Genomic DNA, 24666 nt, shown 5'->3' with positions numbered 1-24666 from the left:
AGTTCAGAGTCTAGATTCGGATTGTTGCTGTGTTTCACGTCATCTGTGTTAATGTTTGTTTTATAAATTTCTGTAAAGAGTCTGATTCCTGCCGTCTGTCGTCTTTCTGTTATTTCAGTTTTCAGTTTCTGTGTCTCCGGTCATCCCTCATTCTCTGTGTTGTGTGTGCTGTGTGTTTCTGTGGAGTGTGGAATGGAGAGCGGAGTGTGTTCTGCTGGGTTCTCCGCTGTGGTTCTCCAGCCGTGTGTGTGTTTGTGTTCAGTGGGTGTTGTGTTGTTTTTGTGTTGTTCTGTTGCAGAACCACGAGGCAGATGTTTCTCTGGCGGTGAGTGGAATGTGACCCCGGAGAACTGATAACCCTCCAAAAAAATTAATGATTACAGGGGTCCACCGGCTTGGAGGAGGAGCGAGGAGGTCATCTTCCAAAAGTCCTGAATCATTGTGACACTCAGAGACACTGCAAGACATTCTGAGACACTCTGAGACATTAAGGGGAATTCAGAGAAACAGAGACACTCACAGGGTTCTGAGACGTCCTGAAGCTCAGAGCCAAACAGATCCTGACAAGGTAAGGATTACTGTATTACACACTATACTTCTCCAGAACCTCCAGAGAACCACTCCCTCCGAGCTCTGGACCTGTAGAAGACTGAGATGGGTTTTGCGGATCTTCTGGACGAGGTTGGAGGGTTTGGGCGCTTCCAACTGATCCATGTGACGTTGCTGTCCATCCCCGGACTCCTGATGGCGAGTCAGAACCTCCTCAACAACTTCACTGCTGGCGTTCCAGGTCATTTCTGCAGAATTCCCAACATCAGCTCTGAGGCCGAGGCCCGGAACATCTCGGGACTGAGCGCGGACCTGTTACTGAGCGTCTTCATCCCTCTGGACCAGTCCACCCTCAAACTGTCCAAGTGCAGCCGCTTCACACAGCCCCAGTGGCAGCTCCTGTCCCGGAACTCCAGCCTGGAGGAGAGCGACTGGGGGAACCAGACAGAACCGTGTGGGGACGGATGGAGTTACAACAAACAGGAATTCCTCTCCACAATTGTCTCTGAGGTCTGTCTTTTTTACGAACTCTTCAAATCAATTAAAACAGAACAAACATGGCCTCTGCATGAACCTGGTGTCCCAGGTGGTTGCTAACTTGTTGTTGGGTGTTTGCTATGGTATCCCTCTAGTTTCTAGGGTATTGGATATTGCAAAGTGATTGATTTGTGGTTGTTAGAGTGTTGCTAAACAGGTGCTTTGATGCTTTAGGTAGTTGTTTTAGGGTGTTATGATAATGTTTCAGTTGGTTTTAGTGTGGCCAGGTGATTACTATGGTATTTCAGCTGGTTGCTAGGATGTTTCTGTTATCCAATGTGATTATGTGATTATTCTGGTGTCACATGTTGTTACTATGGTGTTGCTATGGGGTTGCAATGGTATGACAGGTCATTGCAGGAATGTTGCTAGGGAGTTACTGTGGTATCTCATGTGGTTTCTAGGGTGTTGCCAGGTGGTTATTGTTGTATTTCAGCTGATTGCTAGGGCATTTCCAGGTTTTTTTTTTTTTTGATGTTTCTGGTATCTGATGTAATTACTATGGTGTTGCTAGGGTGTTGCCAGGTAGTTATTTATGCATTACAAGTAGTTTCTAAGATGTTGCCAGGTGATTACTATGATATATCCGCTGGTTGCTAGGTCATTGCCAGGTTGTTAATATGAATATTCTGGTGTCCCACGTGGTTATTATGGTGTTGCTATGTGGTTGCAATGGTATCCCAGGTGCCTCTGAGCCTTTTCAGGGAGGAAATTAATGTGGGTGATTCAGTTCTGTCAGAAAATATTAAATTAAATTACAGCAAAAGCCTATAATATGGATCTTATTGATGTGTTTGAAATAACAGTATTTCTCCTGGTGTGTGTGTGTGTGTGTGTGTGTGTGTGAGAGAGAGAGATTGTCTGGATGCCGAGGTGTGTGTGTGTGTGTGTCTGTGTGTGTGTGTGTCACTGCACATTGTTATGACATGTAATAAATGACTGGAAGAAGACGGGAACAGATGGAGGGACGGTGTTCCCAGGCGCTGTAACCTGAGCCCAGTGTTTAATTCTCACTCTGACACTCAACCCCTGAGTTCAGAGCTGGACCCCACTGAGGCAGCTGCACTTTACACACACACACACACACACACACACACACACACACACACACAAACAAACAAACACACACGCCTCGGCATCCAGCCACAGCACGGATTACTCTAGACCACCACAGCTGGACACAACTTCACTGAGACACCAACTCTTCCTCAGGGATATCATCCTCCTTCCACTCGGTCCCCACTGTTCCCTGTCCCCACACTCCTCTGTTTCCAGAATAAGAGTCTGTGGACTGGGTGTTTGACTTTCTGACTCTGGTGTAGAGTTGGGGTGGAGTCTCTGACTCTGGGGTGGAGTTGGGTGCCGAGTTTCTGACTCTGGGGCGGAGTTGAGGCGGAGTTTCTGACTCTGGTGTGGAGTTTCTGACTCTGGGGTAGAGTTGGGGGCCGGGTTTCTGACTCTAGGGCTTGATTGAGTCGGAGTTTCTGACTCTATTGTGGAGTTGGGGTGGAGTTTCTGACTCTGGGGTGGAGCTGGGGGCCGAGTTTCTGACTCTGTGTTGTGGACTGTCCTCAGTGGGACCTGGTGTGTAAGCTGAGGCCGCTGAAGCAGATGAGCCAGACCATATTCATGGGCGGAGTCCTGACCGGCGCCATGATCTTCGGAGGACTTTCAGACAGGTGAGTATACGTATTAAATGCAGGTAGCTACCTCATCACATGCACGTAACAACCTCATCACACGCAAGTAACTACCTCATCACACGCAGGTAACTACCTCATCAAACCCAGGTAACTACCTCATCACACGCAGGTAACTAACTCATCACACGCAGGTAACTACCTCATCACAGACAGGTAACTGCCTCATCACACGTAGGTAACTACCTCATCACAGACAGGTAACTACCTCATCACACACAGGTAACTACCTCATCAAACCCAGGTAACTACCTCATCACAGACAGGTAAATACCTCATCACAGACAGGTAAATACCTCATCACACGCAGGTAACTACCTCATCACAGACAGGTAACTACCTCATCACACGCAGGTAACTAACTCATCACACGCAGGTAACTACCTCATCACAGACAGGTAACTGCCTCATCACACGTAGGTAACTGCCTCATCACATGTAGGTAACTACCTCATCACACACAGGTAACTAACTCATCACACACAGGTAAATACCTCATCACACAGAGGTAACTACCTCGTCACACACAGGTAACTACCTCATCACACACAGGTAAATACCTCATCACACAGAGGTAACTACCTTGTCACACGCAGGTAACTACCTCATCACACACAGGTAACTACCTCATCACACGCAAGTAAATACCTCATCACATGCATGTAAGTATTTCACATTTACCTCTCTGAATACACTACAACCACACAGCACTGTGCAGATGTGTAAGTGATTGTGACTGATTGACTGTGAGTGTGTGAGTGACAATGTGAATGAATGAGTGACTGTGTGAATGAATAAGTGATTTTGTGAGTGACTGTATAACTGTCTGAGTGAATATGTGAATGAATGAGTGACTGAGTGGCTGACTGTGAGTTTGTTGGTGACTGTGAGAGAATGAGTGAGTGTGTGAGTGAATGTGTAAGTGAGAGTGTGAGTGACAGGGTGAGTGTGTGTCTCCGCAGGTTTGGACGGAAGGCTCTGTTGATCTGGTCGTATTTCCAGCTGGCTGTGTTGGGATCATTTACAGCTCTCGCTCCATCGTATTTGGCTTACTGCATTTTCCGCTTCCTTACCGGAATGTCTGTATCCGGAGTAATCCTGAACGCCGTCTCACTCAGTGTGTAATGCCTACATTAAATCTGATAATCTCAGTCAGGAACTGGAATTAATCTGATAATCTTACTCAGGAATGCAGGAGTTAATCTGATAATCCCACTCAGGAACACTGGAGTTAATCTGATAATCCCACTCAGGAATGCAGGAGTTAATCTAATAATCTTACTCAGGAATGCAGGAGTTAATCTGATTATCTTACTCAGGAACACTGGAGTTAATCTGATAATCCCACTCAGGAACACTGGAGTTAATCTGATAATCCCACTCAGGAATGCAGGAGTTAATCTGATAATCCCACTCAGGTACACTGGAGTTAATCTGATAATCCCACTCAGGAATGCAGGAGTTAATCTGATAATCTTACTCAGGAATGCAGGAGTTAATCTGATTATCTTACTCAGGAACACTGGAGTTAATCTGATAATCCCACTCAGGAATGCAGGAGTTAATCTAATAATTTTACTCAGGAACGCAGGAGTTAATCTGATAATTTAACTCAGGAACACTGGAGTTAATCTGATAATCTTACTCAGGAATTCAGGTGTTAATCTGATAATTTTACTCAGGAATGCAGGAGTTAATCTGATAATTTTACTCAGGAACACTGGAGTTAATCTGATAATCTTACTCAGGAATGCAGGAGTTAATCTGATCATTTTACCCAGGAATGCAGGAGTTAATCTGATAATCCCACTCAGGAACACTGGAGTTAATCTGATAATCTTACTCAGGAATGCAGGAGTTAATATGATAATCCCACTCAGGAACACTGGAGTTAATCTGATAATTTTACTCAGGAATGCACGAGTTAATCTGATAATCCCACTCAGGAACACTGGAGTTAATCTGATAATCTTACTCAGGAATGCAGGAGTTAATCTGATAATCTTACTCAGGAATGCAGGAGTTAATCTGATAATCCCACTCAGGAATGCAGGAGTTAATCTAATAATCTTACTCAGGAATGCAGGAGTTAATATGATAATTTTACTCAGGAATGCAGGAGTTAATATGATAATTTTACTCAGGAATGCAGGAGTTAATCTGATGATCTTGCTCAGGAACACTGGAGTTAATCTGATCATTTTACTCAGGAATGCAGGAGTTAATCTGATAATCTTACTCAGGAATGCAGGAGTTAATCTGATAATCTTACCCAGGAACGCAGGAGTTAATCTGATAATTTGACTCAGGAATGCAGGAGTTAATCTGATAATTTTACTCAGGAATGCAGGAGTTAATCTGATAATTTTACTCAGGAATGCGGGAGTTAATCTGATAATTTTACTCAGGAATGCAGGAGTTAATCTGATAATCCCACTCAGGAACACTGGAGTTAATCTGATAATCCCACTCAGGAATGCAGGAGTTAATCTGATAATCCCACTCAGGAACACTGGAGTTAATCTGATAATTTTACTCAGGAATGCAGGAGTTAATCTGATAATCTTACTCAGGAACACTGGAGTTAATCTGATTATCCCACTCAGGAATGCAGGAGTTAATCTGATAATCTTACTCAGGAATGCAGGAGTTAATCTTATAATTTTACTCAGGAACACTGGAGTTAATCTGATAATCTTACTTATGAATGCAGGAGTTAACCTGATAATTTTACTCAGGAATGCAGGAGTTAATCTGATAATTTTACTCAGGAATGCAGGTGTTAATCTGATAATTTTACTCAGGAATGCAGGAGTTAATCTGATAATCCCACTCAGGAACACTGGAGTTAATCTGATAATCCCACTCAGGAACACTGGAGTTAATCTGACAATCTTACTCGGGAACACTGGAGTTAATCTGATAATTTTACTCAGGAATGTAGGAGTAAATCTGATAATTTTACTCAAGAATGCCGGAGTTAATCTGATAATCTTACTCAGGAATGCAGGAGTTAATCTGATAATCCCACTCAGGAACACTGGAGTTAATCTGATAATCCCACTCAGGAATGCAGGAGTTAATCTAATAATTTTACTCAGGAATGCAGGAGTTTATCTGATAATTTTACTCAGGAACACTGGAGTTAATCTGATAATCCCACTCAGGAACACTGGAGTTAATCTGATAATTTTACTCAGGAATGCAGGAGTTAATATTATAATCCCACTCAGGAACACTGGAGTTAATCTGATAATCTTACTCAGGAATGCAGGAGTTAATCTGATAATCTTACTCAGGAATGCAGGAGTTAATCTGATAATCCCACTCAGGAATGCAGGAGTTAATCTAATAATCTTACTCAGGAATGCAGGAGTTAATATGATAATTTTACTCAGGAATGCAGGAGTTAATCTGATGATCTTGCTCAGGAACACTGGAGTTAATCTGATCATTTTACTCAGGAATGCAGGAGTTAATCTGATAATCTTACTCAGGAATGCAGGAGTTAATCTGATAATCTTACCCAGGAACGCAGGAGTTAATCTGATAATTTTACTCAGGAATGCAGGAGTTAATCTGATAATTTTACTCAGGAATGCAGGAGTTAATCTGATAATTTTACTCAGGAATGCGGGAGTTAATCTGATAATTTTACTCAGGAATGCAGGAGTTAATCTGATAATCCCACTCAGGAACACTGGAGTTAATCTGATAATCCCACTCAGGAATGCAGGAGTTAATCTGATAATCCCACTCAGGAATGCAGGAGTTAATCTTACAATCTTACTCAGGAATGCAGGAGTTAATCTGATAATCCCACTCAGGAACACTGGAGTTAATCTGATAATTTTACTCAGGAATGCAGGAGTTAATCTGATAATCTTACTCAGGAACACTGGAGTTAATCTGATTATCCCACTCAGGAATGCAGGAGTTAATCTGATAATCTTACTCAGGAATGCAGGAGTTAATCTTATAATTTTACTCAGGAAAACTGGAGTTAATCTGATAATCTTACTTATGAATGCAGGAGTTAACCTGATAATTTTACTCAGGAATGCAGGAGTTAATCTGATAATTTTACTCAGGAATGCAGGTGTTAATCTGATAATTTTACTCAGGAATGCAGGAGTTAATCTGATAATCCCACTCAGGAACACTGGAGTTAATCTGATAATCCCACTCAGGAACACTGGAGTTAATCTGATAATCCCACTCAGGAACACTGGAGTTAATCTGATAATCTTACTCGGGAACACTGGAGTTAATCTGATAATTTTACTCAGGAATGTAGGAGTAAATCTGATAATTTTACTCAAGAATGCCGGAGTTAATCTGATAATCTTACTCAGGAATGCAGGAGTTAATCTGATAATCCCACTCAGGAACACTGGAGTTAATCTGATAATTTTACTCAGGAATGCAGGAGTTAATCTGATAATTTTACTCAGGAATGCAGGAGTTAATCTGATAATCCCACTCAGAAACACTGGAGTTAATCTGATAATCCCACTCAGGAATGCAGGAGTTAATCTAATAATCTTACTCAGGAATGCAGGAGTTAATCTGATAATCCCACTCAGGAACACTGGAGTTAATCTGATAATTTTACTCAGGAATGCAGGAGTTAATCTGATAATCCCACTCAGGAACACTGGAGTTAATCTGATAATCTTACTCAGGAACACTGGAGTTAATCTGATAATTTTACTCAGGAATGCAGGAGTTAATCTGATAATCCCACTCAGGAACACTGGAGTTAATCTGATAATCTTACTCAGGAACACTGGAGTTAATCTGATAATTTTACTCAGGAATGCAGGAGTTAATCTGATAATCTTACTCAGGAATGCAGGAGTTAATCTGATAATCCCACTCAGGAACACTGGAGTTAATCTGATAATTTTACTCAGGAATGCAGGAGTTAATCTGATAATTTTACTCAGGAATGCAGGAGTTAATCTGATAATTGGGGCTGTGTTTTTCCAGAGGTGGAGTGGATTCCCACTAAAACCAGGACCCTAGTAGGCACCATCTCCTCCTTCTTCTTCACTTTTGGTCAGATGATCCTGGCAGGCGTGGCCTACAGCCTCAAGGACTGGAGGAAGCTTCACCTGGCCGTGTGTACTCCGTACTTCCTGTTCTTCCTCTACAGCTGGTACACACACACACACACACACACACACACACACACACACCTTCACTCTATACACTCTCCATTCAATATGTACTCAGAATGTTGTGGTGAATTTTAAGTTGTTTAAAGTGCTGTTTGGAGTTTGTGAATGATCTTTTTTCTAAAAGATGTTAAGATGTGTTTTAAAGTGGTATCATAAAATGATAAAAAGTGGATGATAAAAAGTGGATGATAAAATGTGTCATCTGAATGATGTAGTGGATTTTGAAACATGTTTTAATGTGATATTTAGGGTCTGAATTAAGTGACTGAATTAATTAACACATTCTGAAATTCACTTAATTCAACTCCAAATACCACCTTAAAAACCACATTAAAGTTCACTACCATCTTCATTCAGAATCTAAATATCACAGAAACTTAAACACACTGTACAATCCTTTACATTGTAGTGTGTGTTTTAATGTGGTTTCCAGACTCTGAATGAAGATATTGTGAATTGTAAGATGTGTTTTACCATGGTATTTGGTTGTGAATTAATATATAGGGATTGCAGTATGTGTTGTAAGGTGGTATTCTGAGTTTGAATTAGGATTTAGTGATTGAAAAGTGTGTTTTAAGATGATATTTGGAGTCGAAAAGAAAATGTAGTGATTGTAATGTGTGTTTTAAGGTGGTATTCGGAGTCTGCACGCTGGCTGGTGTTGAATGGTCGTTCTGATGAAGCCCTGAAGCAGCTTCACCGTGTCGCCAGAATAAATGGACGCCCAGAAATGACAGAGAAAATCACTTTGGAGGTGGGTTGGTTTAGTTCTGCTACAAACTGAAACTCTGTCCACAGGCACTGACCACAGCCACTGACCTCGGACACTGACCACAGGCACTGGCTTCGGACGTTGACCGAAGTCACTGACCACAGGCACTGACAACAGACACTGACCACAGGCACGGGCTAAAGGCACAGACCACAGGCACTGACCACAGATGCTGACTTTGGATGCTGACCACAGTCACTGACCACAGACACTGACTAAAGGCACTGACCACAGACACTGACCACAGGCGCTGACCACAAGCGGTGACCACAGACGCTGACCACAGATGCTGTCCACAGCCACTGACTACAGGAACTGACAACAGACACGGACCACAGACACTGACCACAGAGACCAACCACAGGCACTGACAACAGACACTGACCACAGAGACCGACCACAGATGCTGACCATAGCCGCTGACCACAGACACTAATCACAGCCACTGACCACAGAGACTGATGACAGATGCTGACTACAGGTGCTGACCACAGCCACTGACCCCAGCCCCTGGCCACAGAGACTGAGTACAGAGACTGACCACAGCCACTGACGACAGGCGCTGACCACAGACACTGACCACAGGCGCTGACCACAAGCGGTGACCACAGACGCTGACCACAGATGCTGTCCACAGCCACTGACTACAGGAACTGACAACAGACACGGACCACAGAGACCAACCACAGGCACTGACAACAGACACGGACCACATACGCTGACCACATACACTGACCACATACGCTGACCACAGACACTGACCACAGAGACCGACCACAGATGCTGACCATAGCCGCTGATCACAGACACTAATCACAGCCACTGACCACAGAGACTGACGACAGATGCTGACTACAGGTGCTGACCACAGCCACTGACCCCAGCCCCTGGCCACAGAGACTGAGTACAGAGACTGACCACAGCCACTGATGACAGGCGCTGGCCACAGAGACTGAGTACAGAGACTGACCACAGACGCTGACCACAGATGCTGACCACTGCCACTGACCACTGCCGCTGACCACAGCCACTGACCACAGGAACTGACCATAGATGCTGACCACAGCATCTGACCACAGACACTGACCACTGACCACTGACACTGACGACAGGCGATGATGACAGGTGCTGACCACAGCCACTGACCACAGCCCCTGGCCACAGAGACTGAGTACAGAAACTGACCAGAGCCACTGACCACAGATGGTGACCACAGCCACTGACTACAGACACTGAGTACAGAGACTGACCAGAGCCACTGACCACAGGAACTGACCACAGCCACTGACAACAGGCGCTGACCACAGCCCCTGGCTTCAGAGACTGAGTACAAAGACTGACCAGAGCCACTGATCACAGACACTACCCACAGGCACTGACCACAGACACTGACCATAGCCATAGACCACAGACACTAATCACAGCCACTGACCACAGGCACTGACCATAGCCATAGACCACAGACAATAATCACAGCCACTGACCACAGAGACTGACCACAGCCACTAATCACAGCCACTGACCACAGGCACTGACCACAGACGCTGACCATAGCCATAGACCACAGACACTAATCACAGCCACTGACCACAGACACTGACCATAGCCATAGACCACAGACAATAATCACAGCCACTGACCACAGCCACTGGCCACAGCCACTGACCACAGATGCTGACCACAGCTGCTGACTACAGCCACTGACCACAGACGCTGAGCATAGACACTAACCACAGCCGCTGACCACAGACACTGACCACAGCCGCTGACCACAGACACTGACCTCGGGCATTGACCACAGGCACTGACGACAGGCACTGACCACAGCCCCTGGCCACAGGCACTGACCACAGACACTGACCACAGGCACTGACCACAGCCCCTGGCCACAAACACTGACCACAGGCACTGACCGGACGTCTGTCCCACACGATTAACACAAGCAGGACTATCTCCTCCAGTCAGTTCTCCTGGGCCTGGTTCACCCCCTTCTTAACGTGGTGCAGAAAATTGAGCAGGGATTATCTCAGCAAACAGCCAGGAATTCCAGGAAAACTTCTTTCCTAATTTCCTGGATTAGAGGCAGTATAGTTCTGCAGCAGGAACAGTTATAGACAATGTTCTAGATAGTTCTAGATGGTATTACAGATGGTTCTAGGTGATGTTACAAATGGTGTGATTGATAGTGTTACACATTATAGATGTGTTGTTGATATGTTATTATATGGTGTTATAGCTGTGTTATTGAGTGTTATAGATACAGATGTGGTGTTATAGATGGATCATGTATTCTAAGAGATAAAATGTTCTTTAAGGTGGTATTCTGGTCTGAAGAAGTGTATTCTCTAAGTGCTGTAGTGAAATTCAGATATTTTTAAGGTGTTATTCAGTGTGTATGAATTTATTCAGTAAATATTCTGAATGGTGTAGTGGTTTAAGGTTTGTTTTAATGTGGTAGTCTGCCATTAGTGTGTTTTTAAGGTGTTCCAGATAAAGCAGGTGGGATGAGAGTCCAGAAGAGTTTGTGTGTTTTAAATAGGGACTTGTTTGACTTGTCTACAGTGTAAACATTCTCCCGAGGCTGGGATTTTAACTGAATGAATTACACCTTAAATAAATTCTTCATACAGTATTATTAATGATAAAAAGACTACTCCAGCGATATTAATAACAAACAGAGTATTTAGTGGATTGTGATGAAATGTTAATGTCTCAGACTCAGTGTTTAATTAATCTCCTGTAAGTTATCATTACTATAAGCTAGGGTTAGGGTGTGTGTGGGGGGTGTAGGTGTGTACAGGTTCTGGAGCTGTGTGTTTTTAAAGTGTGTGTGTGTGGTCTTCAGGTTCTCCAGTCCCACATGCAGAAGGAGATCCAGTCGAGCAGAACACTGTACACAGCGTACGACCTGCTGCGGACCCCTGTGATGAGGAAGATCTCCGTCTGTCTCATCGCTGTGTGGTATGACAGAAACAGCCTCCCTCAGATTCAAACTCCATCTTACACACTGTAATAAACACAGACCGGGATTAGGAAAGGATCAGGAATAACACACACTGCTGCTGGGTTTATCAAAGCTTAAACCTCACCACCCCCACCCCTCCTCAGCACAGACAAACATCTTTATTTATTTAACCCTTTTTTTACATTCTGACACATGAAACAGGAATTATACAAACATCCAGATTGTTACTTTACAGATCCTTTAATAAAGCAATAATGTTTATGCTGAATGTTTATTTTATGCTGTACTTTCTGAACATGTCACATTTCCTACAAATATATATAATATAATATAATATAATAATATAGTGTGTATGAAGTATACACTGTGTATAGAGTGTACAGTGTGTATAGAGTGCATATTGTGTGTAGTGTGTATATTGTATAGAGTCTATAGTGTATAGAGTATTTATAATGTGTTTAGAGTGTATAGTGTGTACTGTGTCTATAGAGGGTATAGTGTGTAGTTTATAAAGAGTCTTCAGTGTGTGTAGTTTATAGTGTGTATAGAGTGTATTGTTTATAGAGAGTATAAAGTGTATAGTGTGTATAGTTTATAGTGGTTAGTGTGTTCAGAGCGTATATTGTATAGTGTATAGGGTGTTCAGTGTGTATAGTGTAGAGTGTATAGAGTGTTTAGTATGTACAGAGTGTATATCATATAGTGTGTTTAGTGTGTACAGAGTTTATATTGTATAGTATAAAGAGTGTTTTGTGTGTACAGAGCGTATATTGTATAGTATATAGGGTGTTCAGTGTGTATAGTATAGAGTGTTTAGTATGTACAGAATGTATATCATATAGTGTATAGAGTGTTTAGTGTGTACAGAGTGTATATTGTATAGTGTATAGAGTGTTTCGTGTGTATAGTGTATATCGTGTATAGAGTGTTTAGTGCGTACAGAGTGCATGTTGTATAGTGTATAGAGTGTACAGAGTGTATATTGTATAGTGTATAGGGTATTTAGTGTGTATAGAGTGTATAGTGTGTATTGTGTTTAGTGTGTACAGAGCGTATATTGTATAGTGTAAAGGGTGTTCAGTGTGTACAGAGTGTATAGAGTGTTTAGTATGTACAGAGTGTATATCGTATAGTGTATAGAGTGTTTAGTGAGTAGAGTGTATTTTGTATAGTGTATACAGTGTTTACTGTGTACAGAGTGTATAGTGTGTATCGTGTATAGAGTGTTTAGTGTGTACAGAGTGTATTTTGTATAGAGTGTTGAGTGTGTGCAGACTGTATAGTGTGTATCGGGTATAGAGTGCTTAGTGTGTACAGAGTGGATCTTGTGTAGTGTATAAGGTGTTTAGTGTGTACAGAGTGTATATTGTAAAGTGTATAGGGTGTTCAGTGTGTACAGAGTATATATTGTATAGTGTATAGAGTGTTTAGTATGTACAGAGTATATTTTGTATAGAGTGTATAGTGTTTAGTGTGTGCAGAGTGGATATTGTATAGTGTATAAGGTGTTTAGTGTGTACAGAGTTTATATTGTAAAGTGTATAGAGTGTTTAGTGTGTACATAGTGTTAATTGCTTAGTGTTTAGTGTGTACAGAGTGTATATTGTTTAGTGTTTAATGTGTACAAAGTATATATTGTATAGGGTGTTTAGTGTGTACAGAGAGTATATTGTATAGTGTTTAGTGTGTACAAAATGTTTATTGTAAAGTGTATAGAGTGCTTAGTGTGTATAGAATATATATTGTGTAGTGTATAGAGTGTTTAGTGTGTATATTGTATAGGGTGTTTAGTGTGTACATAGCGTATATTTTATAGTGTTTAATGTGTAGAGAGTGTATAGTGTATAGAGTGTTTAGTGTGTAGAGAGTGTATATTGTTTAGTGTTTAGTGTGTACAGATTGTATATTGTGTAGTGTTTAGTGTGTACAGAGTGTATATTGTATAGTGTATAGGGTGTTTAGTGTGTACAGAGTGTATAGTGTTTAGTGTGTACAGAGTGTATATTGTATAGTGTATAGGGTGTTTAGTGTGTACAGAGTGTATAGTGTTTAGTGTGTACAGAGTGTACATTGTTTCGTTTATAGGGTGTTTAGTGTGTACAGAGTGTATAGAGTGTTTAGTGTGTACAGAGTGTATATTGTATAGTGTATAGAGTGTTTCGTGTGTATAGTGTATATCGTGTATAGAGTGTTTAGTGCGTACAGAGTGCATGTTGTATAGTGTATAGAGTGTTTAGTGTGTGCAGACTGTATAGTGTGTATTGGGTATAGAGTGCTTAGTGTGTACAGAGTATATTTTGTATAGAGTGTATAGTGTTTAGTGTGTGCAGAGTGGATATTGTATAGTGTATAAGGTGTTTAGTGTGTACAGAGTTTATATTGTAAAGTGTATAGAGTGTTTAGTGTGTATAGAGTGTATATTGCTTAGTGTTTATTGTGTACAGAGTGTATATTGTATAGTGTATAGGGTGTTTAGTGTGTACAGAGTGTATATTGTTTAGTGTTTTACTGTGTACAGAGTGTATATTTTATAGGATGTTTAGTGTGTACAGAGTGTATATTGTTTAGTGTTTAGTGTGTACAGATTGTATATTGTGTAGTGTATAGGGTGTTTAGTGTGTACAGAGTGTATATTGTATAGTGTATAGGGTGTTTAGTGTGTAGAGTGTATATTGTTTAGTGTTTAGTGTGTACAGAGTGTATATTGTTTACTGTTTAGTGTGTACAGAGTGTATATTGTAGAGTGTATACATTGTTTCGTGTGTATATTGTTTAGTGTGTACAGAGTGTATACTGTATAGTGTTTAGTGTGTACAGAGTGTATATTGTATAGTGTATAGGGTGTTTAGTGTGTACAGAGTGTATAGTGTTTAGTGTGTACAGAGTGTACATTGTTTCGTTTATAGGGTGTTTAGTGTGTACAGAGTGTATAGAGTGTTTAGTGTGTACAGAGTGTATATTGTATAGTGTATAGAGTGTTTCGTGTGTATAGTGTATATCGTGTATAGAGTGTTTAGTGCGTACAGAGTGCATGTTGTATAGTGTATAGAGTGTTTAGTGTGTGCAGACTGTATAGTGTGTATTGGGTATAGAGTGCTTAGTGTGTACAGAGTATATTTTGTATAGAGTGTATAGTGTTTAGTGTGTGCAGAGTGGATATTGTATAGTGTATAAGGTGTTTAGTGTGTACAGAGTTTATATTGTAAAGTGTATAGAGTGTTTAGTGTGTATAGAGTGTATATTGCTTAGTGTTTATTGTGTACAGAGTGTATATTGTATAGTGTATAGGGTGTTTAGTGTGTACAGAGTGTATATTGTTTAGTGTTTTAATGTGTACAGAGTGTATATTTTATAGGATGTTTAGTGTGTACAGAGTGTATATTGTTTAGTGTTTAGTGTGTACAGAGTGTTTAGTGTGTACAGATTGTATATTGTGTAGTGTATAGGGTGTTTAGTGTGTACAGAGTGTATATTGTATAGTGTATAGGGTGTTTAGTGTGTAGAGTGTATATTGTTTAGTGTTTAGTGTGTACAGAGTGTATATTGTTTAGTGTTTACTGTGTATATGGTGTTTAGTGTGTACAGAGTGTATATTGTTTACTGTTTAGTGTGTACAGAGTGTATATTGTAGAGTGTATACATTGTTTCGTGTGTATATTGTTTAGTGTGTACAGAGTGTATACTGTATAGTGTTTAGTGTGTACAGAGTGTATATTGTATAGTGTATAGGGTGTTTAGTGTGTACAGAGTGTATATTGTATAGTGTATAGAGTGTTTAGTGTGTGCAGAGTGTATATTGTATAGTGTATAGAGTGTTTAGTGTGTACAGAGTATATATTGTATAGTGTATAGAGTGTTTAGTATGTATATTGTATAGTGTATAGAGTGTTTAGTGTGTACAGAGTATATTATTATTATTATTATCGTTACACTTATATAGCGCCTTTCTAGACACCCAAGGACGCTTTACAATCTACACTGCTCAGAACTATATATTGTAGAGTGTTTAGAGTCTTTAGTGTGTAGAGTGTATATTGTAGAGTGTATAGAGTGTTTAGTGTGTACAGAGTGTATATTGTATAGTGTATAGAGTGTTTAGTGTGTGCAGAGTGTATATTGTATAGTGTATAGAGTGTGTAGTGTGTACAGAGTATATATTGTATAGTGTATAGAGTGTTTAGTATGTATATTGTATAGTGTATAGAGTGTTTAGTGTGTACAGAGTATATTATTATTATTATTATTATCGTTACACTTATATAGCGCCTTTCTAGACACCCAAGGACGCTTTACAATCTACACTGCTCAGAACTATATATTGTAGAGTGTTTAGAGTCTTTAGTGTGTAGAGTGTATATTGTAGAGTGTATAGAGTGTTTAGTGTGTACAGAGTGTATATAGTTTAGTGTGTACAGAGTGTATATTCTATAGTGTATAGGGTGTTTAGTGTGTACAGAGTGTATATTGTTTAGTGTATAGGGTGTTTAGTGTTTAAAGAGTGTATATTGTTTCGTGTTTAGTGTGTACAGAGTGTACATTGTATAGGGTGTTTAGTGTGTACAGAGTGTATATTGTATAGTGTATAGGGTGTTTAGTGTGTAAAGAGTGTACATTGTTTAGTGTGTATAGAGTGTATAGGGTGTTTAGTGTTTACAGAGTGTATATTGTATAGTGTATAGGGTGTTTAGTGTGTAAAGAGTGTACATTGTTTAGTGTGTATAGTGTATAGGGTGTTTGGTGTGTACAGAGTGTATATTGTATAGTGTATAGGGTGTTTAGTGTGTACAGAGTGTATATTGTATAATGTATAGGGTGTTTAGTGTGTACAGAGTGTATAGGGTGTTTAGTGTGTAGAGTGTATATTGTTTAGTGTTTAGTGTGTACAGAGTGTATAGGATGTTTAGTATGTACAGAGTGTATATTTTTTAGTGTTTACTGTGTGTATGGTGTTTAGTGTGTACAGAGTGTATATTGTTTACTGTTTAGTGTGTACAGAGTGTATAGTGTGTATTGTGTATAGAGTGTTTGGTGTGTGCAGAGTGTATAGTGTGTATCGTGTATAGAGTGCTTAGTGTGTACAGAGTGTATATTGTAGAGTGTATACATTGTTTCGTGTGTATATTGTTTAGTGTGTACAGAGTGTATACTGTATAGTGTATAGAGTGTTTAGTGTGTACAGAGTGTATATTGTAGAGTGTATACATTGTTTCGTGTGTATATTGTTTAGTGTGTACAGAGTGTATACTGTATAGTGTTTAGTGTGTACAGAGTGTATATTGTATAGTGTATAGGGTGTTTAGTGTGTACAGAGTGTATACTGTATAGTGTATAGAGTGTTTAGTGTGTACAGAGTGTATATTGTTTAGTGTGTACAGAGTATATATTGTAGAGTGTTTAGAGTCTTTAGTGTGTAGAGTGTTTAGTGTGTACAGAGTGTATATTGTATAGTGTATAGAGTGTTTAGTGTGTGCAGAGTGTATATTGTATAGTGTATAGAGTGTTTAGTGTGTACAGAGTATATATTGTATAGTGTATAGAGTGTTTAGTATGTATATTGTATAGTGTATAGAGTGTTTAGTGTGTACAGAGTATATATTGTATAGTGTATAGAGTGTTTAGTATGTATATTGTATAGTATATAGAGTGTTTAGTGTGTGCAGAGTGTATATTGTATAGTGTATAGAGTGTTTAGTGTGTACAGAGTATATATTGTATAGTGTATAGAGTGTTTAGTATGTATATTGTATAGTGTATAGAGTGTTTAGTGTGTACAGAGTATATTATTATTATTATTATTATTATTATCGTTACACTTATATAGCGCCTTTCTAGACACCCAAGGACGCTTTACAATCTACACTGCTCAGAACTATATATTGTAGAGTGTTTAGAGTCTTTAGTGTGTAGAGTGTATATTGTAGAGTGTATAGAGTGTTTAGTGTGTACAGAGTGTATATTGTATAGTGTATAGAGTGTTTAATGTGTACAGAGTGTATATTGTATAGTGTATAGAGTGTTTAGTGTGTGCAGAGTGTATATTGTATAGTGTATAGAGTGTTTAGTGTGTACAGAGTGTATATAGTTTAGTGTGTACAGAGTGTATATCGTGTATTGTATAGAGTGTTTAGTGTGTACAGAGTATATTATTATTATTATTATTATTATCGTTACACTTATATAGCGCCTTTCTAGACACCCAAGGACGCTTTACAATCTACACTGCTCAGAACTATATATTGTAGAGTGTTTAGAGTCTTTAGTGTGTAGAGTGTATATTGTAGAGTGTAAAGAGTGTTTAGTGTGTACAGAGTGTATATTGTATAGTGTATAGAGTGTTTAATGTGTACAGAGTGTATATTGTATAGTGTATAGAGTGTTTAGTGTGTGCAGAGTGTATATTGTATAGTGTATAGAGTGTTTAGTGTGTACAGAGTGTATATAGTTTAGTGTGTACAGAGTGTATATCGTGTATTGTATAGAGTGTTTAGTGTGTACAGAGTATATTATTATTATTATTATTATTATCGTTACACTTATATAGCGCCTTTCTAGACACCCAAGGACGCTTTACAATCTACACTGCTCAGAACTATATATTGTAGAGTGTTTAGAGTCTTTAGTGTGTAGAGTGTATATTGTAGAGTGTATAGAGTGTTTAGTGTGTACAGAGTGTATATTGTATAGTGTATAGAGTGTTTAGTGTGTACAGAGTGTATATAGTTTAGTGTGTACAGAGTGTATATCGTGTATTGTATAGAGTGTTTAGTGTGTACAGAGTGTATATTTTTGAGTGTGTACAGAGTGTATTTTGTATAGTGTATTGGGTGTTTAGTGTGTACAGAGTGTATAGAGTGTTTAGTGTGTAGAGTGTATATTTTTGAGTGTGTACAGAGTGTATTTTGTATAGTGTATTGGGTGTTTAGTGTGTACAGAGTGTATAGAGTGTTTAGTGTGTAGAGTGTATATTTTTGAGTGTGTACAGAGTGTATTTTGTATAGTGTATTGGGTGTTTAGTGTGTACAGAGTGTATAGAGTGTTTAGTGTGTAGAGTGTATATTGTAGAGTGTTTAGTGTGTAGAGTGTATATTGTATGTTGTAGAGTGTATAGAGTGTTTAGTGTGTACAGTGTATATCGTAGTGTATAGAATGTTTAGTGAGTACAGAGTGTTTAGTGTGTACAGAGTGTATAGTGTATAGAGTGTTTACAGAGTGTATATTGTTTAGTGTGTACAGAGTGTATATTGTAGAGTGTATAGAGTTTAGTGTGTACAGAGTGTATATTGTATAGTGTATAGAGTGTTTAGTGTGTACAGAGTATATACTGTGAAGTGTATAGCGTGTTTAGTGTGTACAGAGTATATATTGTATAGTATATATTGTGTTCAGAGTGTTTAGTGTGTACAGTGTGTATAGAGTGTATACTGTGCAGTGTCTATAGATTGTAGTGTATATAGTATAGTATAGATCGTAGTGTGTATAGGGTATAGCTTTTCCAGAGATTGTAGTGTATATAGGTTGTAGTGTGTATAGAGTGTATAGATTGTAGTTTGTATAGGGTGTAGTGTTTATAGAGTGTATAGTGTTCAGTGTGTATAGTGTGTATAGGGTTTAGTGTTTATATAGTGTATAGTGCTTAACTTTAGCGGGTATAGTTAGAGGTGGTAATAGTGATGTTCCTCTGAGGTGAAGTGGTGATGAAATGGTGTTCCTTTGCTGTCTGCAGGTTCTCCACCAGTTTTGCGTATTATGGTCTGGCGATGGACCTGCAGAAGTTTGGGGTGAATATTTACCTGATGCAGGTGATTTTCGGGGCGGTGGACTTCCCAGCAAAGCTGGTGGCTCTGGGGATGCTAACCTTTTTGGGGCGGAGACTGACCCAGGCCTGCTGCCTCCTGGCCTCTGCAGCTGTCATCTTTGCCAACATCTTCGTCCCCAAAGGTAACAGCAACGAGCCCCAACCACGTTCACCCTCCATTGGGCCACCTGGGTTACCATAGCAACCATCTAGCAACCACCTGGAATACCGCAGCAAACATCTACTAACACTCTGGCAACCACCCATCAGCCACCTAGCAACCACCTGGAAAGCCATAGTAACCACTTACCGTCATTGTAGCAAACACACAGAATACCATAGCAACCATCTAGCGACCCCCAGAAAATAAATAGCCGCCATGTAACAACAGTCTAGCAACTACCTTCCAACACCCTAGCAACAAACTGGAATACCATAGCAACCACCTAGGAACCACCTGAAAACCCATAGCGACCACCCAGAAACCCATGGCAAACATTTTGCAACCGCCTTGAATAAAATATCAACCACCTGGAATACCATATCAGTCATCTAATAACAGTTTAGCAACTATCAATCAACAAGCTACTAACCACCCAGAATGCCATAGCAACTACTGGTAAACAAATAGCAAACATCTATTACACTTTAGCAACCACCTATAATACCATAGCAGCCTCCTAGCCAACACCTGGAAATCCATAGCAAACATCTAAGAACACTCTAGCAACAGTCTGGAATGCCATACCTGCCGCATAGCAACCACCAGAATTGTCCATATCAACCATCTAACAACAAGCTAAAAACAACCTAACAACATACTAGCAACCACCTGGGATAATCTATTAACCAGCTAACAGCCTCTTGGCAATCCCTAGCAACACTGTGGCAACCCCTAAAAACCATTTTGTATACCATAGCAACCACCTAGCAATGACCTAGAAATAACCATGGATAACTATATGACCATCTAGCAACCACTTGGAAATCCATAACGACAATCTTGCAGCACAAGTGCAACTATCTAATATTACCCTATAAACTATCTAGGATATCTTAGCAACTGCCTAGCAACCATCCTTCAGGAAATCAGCACCAACAATAAATAAATCACAATTTTGAAACTTTCTTGTGGGTCTCAGCACCAACAATAAAAAACCCTCTATCAACCAATTTGAAATACCCTAGCAACCATCAGTGATACCACAACAACATGAGCGTAAGAAATAAACTGCTTTGTTATAGCTGAATGAACCAGTTTATTGTCCACAGAATGGGTCCCCCACATGTTTATGGCCAGTTTTAAACCTGAATCTCTGCCTCACCCAAGCCTGTAGGTGTCAGTGTACAATAACTGTTTAATAACATGAAGAAGAGTCAGTGGTTAAAGTGACCTATGGCACCTTTAACACTGTTAAACAACTCACTAATAAAGAGGATGAAACTTGTTTTTTTTTGGGTGATATGGGCATTTTGAGAATGAACAGTGACAGGTGAAGACCAGGTGGGTTTTGTAATGTCATTGTTTGTAGACCAAGACAGCTACATGGAATTCATGGAAATCTATATCAGTATAAAATCCAGATTATCTGCCCTTTAATGTGTCTCTCTCCTGTGCTCAGAGCTGCAGATGGTGCGGACAACTCTGGCCGTGTTGGGGAAAGGCTTCACCTCCGCTTCCTTCACCTGTGTTTACCTGTTCACAGGTGAACTGTATCCCACTGTCATCAGGTCAGTATCTCACTCTCAGAAACTTTTCTGACTGAATTTCTACCCTAACAACCACCTGAAACACCCTTCAGACGCTCAGCAACACCACAATCACATGCATACACACTTTCAAATCAGATTAGAATCTGGATTATTCTATTATACTGTTCCTGATCTGAAACAGTTTGGAACTAATCACGTTTTCACAAACAGAAATTGGTTCAAAAAGTTCCCAGCTGGAACCAGAGAACAGTGGGTTTCAGCAGGAACCTTGACAGCGGCGAGTGTCATGGGCGAGTGAAGAGATAAAGAAGCTCCAGAAAGAGCTCAGAGGCTGAAATAAAGCGTGGTGGAGCAGTGGAGCTGGACGGTCCTTTACAGAGTGGTATAGAAGTAAATAAAAGCAAATAAAACAGGAGCCTGCTCCGTCTGTGTGAGTTTCTGGGGCTGAGTTCAACGCCACTCCAGGAGCATCGCCTACTTTTCTGGAGCAGTCTGTGAAGGTGTTGATAATTACCCGTCCCTCACTCTGAGATGAGGTCTTTCCTGGACTCTGCTTCTGCTTCTCAGCTGTTGAGGACGAGTCTGGGGCATGGGGCTCCCCCATGGTGATCAGCACTTTGGGCCGACCTTCTTGAGACTTGAGAATATCAAACAATAGAAAAAGAACATTTCTCAGTGTGATATCTCACAGAGTTTATGTCTCTCACCGTCTCCTGTCCACAACACTGTGGGAGACTAAGGAACTCCGGAGAAATCAGGAATGCTATGGTCAGAGTGGGTTTTTGAATGTCTTTTGGTATCATTGTGTGCATGTGTGTGTGTGTGCAGGCAGACTGGGATGGGTTTCGCATCTACGATGGCTCGTGTGGGCTCCATGGCGGCTCCAGCGGTTCTGATCCTGGACGAGGTGTTCCCTGCGTTACCAAGCATTGTTTACGGAGGATCCGCTTTAGTCGCCGGAGTCACAGCTTTCCTCCTCCCAGAGACCCTCAGCACCCCCCTCCCTGACACCGTGGAGGATGTGGAGGAGAAATGGTGAGCACAACGGCCACTTTATCAGAAACACCTCTCTTCTACTGACACTCACTGGCCACTTTATCGGAAACACCTCCCCCCCTCTACTGACACTCACTGGCCACTTTATCAGAAACACCCCCCTTCTACTGACACTCACTGGCCACTTTATCAGAAACACCCCCCTCTACTGACACTCACTGGCCACTTTATCAGAAACACCCCCCTCTACTGACACTCACTGGCCACTTTATCAGAAACACCCTCCTTCTACTGACACTCACTGGCCACTTTATCAGAAACACCCCCCTCTACTGACACTCACTGGCCACTTTATCAGAAACGCCCCCCCTCTACTGACACTCACTGGCCACTTTATCGGAAACACCTCCCCCCCTCTACTGACACTCACTCGCCACTTTATCAGAAACACCCCCCTCTACTGACACTCACTGGCCACTTTATCAGAAACGCCCCCCCTCTACTGACACTCACTGGCCACTTTATCGGAAACACCTCCCCCCCTCTACTGACACTCACTGGCCACTTTATCAGAAACACCCCCCTCTACTGACACTCACTGGCCACTTTATCAGAAACACCCTCCTTCTACTGACACTCACTGGCCACTTTATCAGAAACACCCCCCTCTACTGACACTCACTGGCCACTTTATCAGAGACACCCCCCTCTACTGACACTCACTGGCCACTTTATCAGAAACACCCCCCTCTACTGACACTCACTGGCCACTTTATCAGAAACACCAGATGTGTTATGTGTATTGTTTGGGATTGTACTGTGTAGGCCTGTGACGTGATTTGCTATTTTGTCTCCAGGGGGAAAAAGGGGCAGAGCTCCCAGAAGCCACCTCCCAGTGAGACGATGGCACTGGAGGTGGTTGAACAGGATGATGAAAAACCAGGCGCTCTCTGAGATTTTCCATTAGTCTCCATCTTCTCCAACAGTGCCACACACCACCCCATCACAGACTTGACCACAGAACTGACCACAGGACTGATCAGGAACTGACCACAGGACTGACTAAGGACTGACTAAGGACTGACCAAGTACTGACCACAGAACTGACCAGGAACTGACCAGGTGTTGCCCAGACCCGGGGCAGGACGAGGTCCTTCTGTGGAGATAGTGAAGTTTCTGCTGGAGCTGTCCTCAGAGTAATATCAGCTCAGTCACAAACAGAGTGCCACCTATTGCTAAGAGTAAATATCACCATCAGCTCATACACACTTCCCTGGACCAAGCTTTTCCACTGCAGTGTCCCAACCCTACTCTACTGGACTCTACTGGTCTGTTCCACTCCTCCACCAGGTCCTGATTCTGGAAGCGGTTCTTGTTTAGTGGCTGTTCTCTCGGGGTCGGAGCGAGTCGAGTAGGGACTAAACCGTGGCGTGTAAACCTTGCAGAGCGCTGATCGTCCAGAGAGAGTCGTCACTCTACGCCACGCAACGCAGACGACCAGCACCAACTCTCCATCTGTAAAATCTCCAGCTGCAGCAGAGATCACGTTTGTTTTTATCCGACTCACGACGGCAGCTCGTAAAATGACGCCGTGGTCTTTTGAAGAGGTTCAAACGCTCCTTGGATCGGTGGCCGACGAAAGAATCCAGCGAGAGCTGGACGCTGCAACAAGGAAGGAACAAACTCTACTGATCTGTCTGAACTGATGACGGAGCTGTGTTCAGTCCCAAACAACAACAAAACGCCAATAGACCATGAGTAAACACCGCTTAACGTTACCACCGCCGTTGTTGTGGATCCCAGGTGGTTTTCGAGTAGGTAACATGCAGTGGAAAGAATCCTTTCGGAATCCATTAAGGACCAGTAGAGACCAGTAAAGTAGGGACCAGGGGAAAAGCAGTCCAGAAATATTCAGTCCCTCTGTATATCCACCACAGTCACAAGTTTGGAGTCACCTTCAAAGGGCTGCGTCCGTTTTGATCTGCAGTCAAACACAATGTTTGAAGCAAAACAATGCGCTGTAAAGATCTGAGTTATAGTTTGATTAGTATATTTATATAAACACTGCTGCACTAAAGCCTCCTTCGAGTCTGTGTCTGTTCTGACCTTGGTGTTTTAGACAGTGTGTAATTTTCCTGATGAGTTAAACCAGCCCACCCTCCTTTCAGAGAGAACCCACACTCTGTCTGCTCCCTCCCTCTTTCATGAAGATACCAGGTGTTTTCAGACACTGACAATATATAAAGAATGGAAATATATGAAAATAAATACATTCACAATTCAGAACTCTCTTCTGGAATATTGTCTGGCTCTGGACTCGTCCTCCATGTCTCCGCTGTTATTTACAGGTCACTAATGAAGTGTTTGATGTTGTTTACCTGATGATTTTTCTTCGTTTATGCTGTTATTAAATAACACTGAGAGAAAGGTGTGTAACCTGTGGAAGTGAAAAGAAT

General features: G+C 41.1%; 1 protein-coding gene across 1 annotated transcript; it reads left to right on the top strand.

Moving 5' to 3' along the window:
- Nucleotides 1-472: 472 nt before the first annotated feature.
- On the top strand, nucleotides 473-24666 carry oatx (organic anion transporter X). Its single transcript, XM_066645350.1, has 10 exons — nucleotides 473-1059; nucleotides 2662-2765; nucleotides 3749-3903; nucleotides 7779-7947; nucleotides 8600-8723; nucleotides 11587-11702; nucleotides 19430-19644; nucleotides 21124-21232; nucleotides 22043-22249; nucleotides 23068-24666. Exons 1-10 carry the CDS (start codon nucleotides 655-657, stop codon nucleotides 23162-23164), a joined length of 1701 nt encoding a protein of 566 aa, XP_066501447.1. The 5' UTR covers nucleotides 473-654; the 3' UTR covers nucleotides 23165-24666.

This window comes from Hoplias malabaricus, chromosome 15 (genome assembly GCF_029633855.1).
Source record: "Hoplias malabaricus isolate fHopMal1 chromosome 15, fHopMal1.hap1, whole genome shotgun sequence".
NCBI classification, from domain to species: Eukaryota; Metazoa; Chordata; class Actinopteri; order Characiformes; family Erythrinidae; genus Hoplias; species Hoplias malabaricus.
This window is presented reverse-complemented; position numbering and strand designations above follow the sequence as displayed.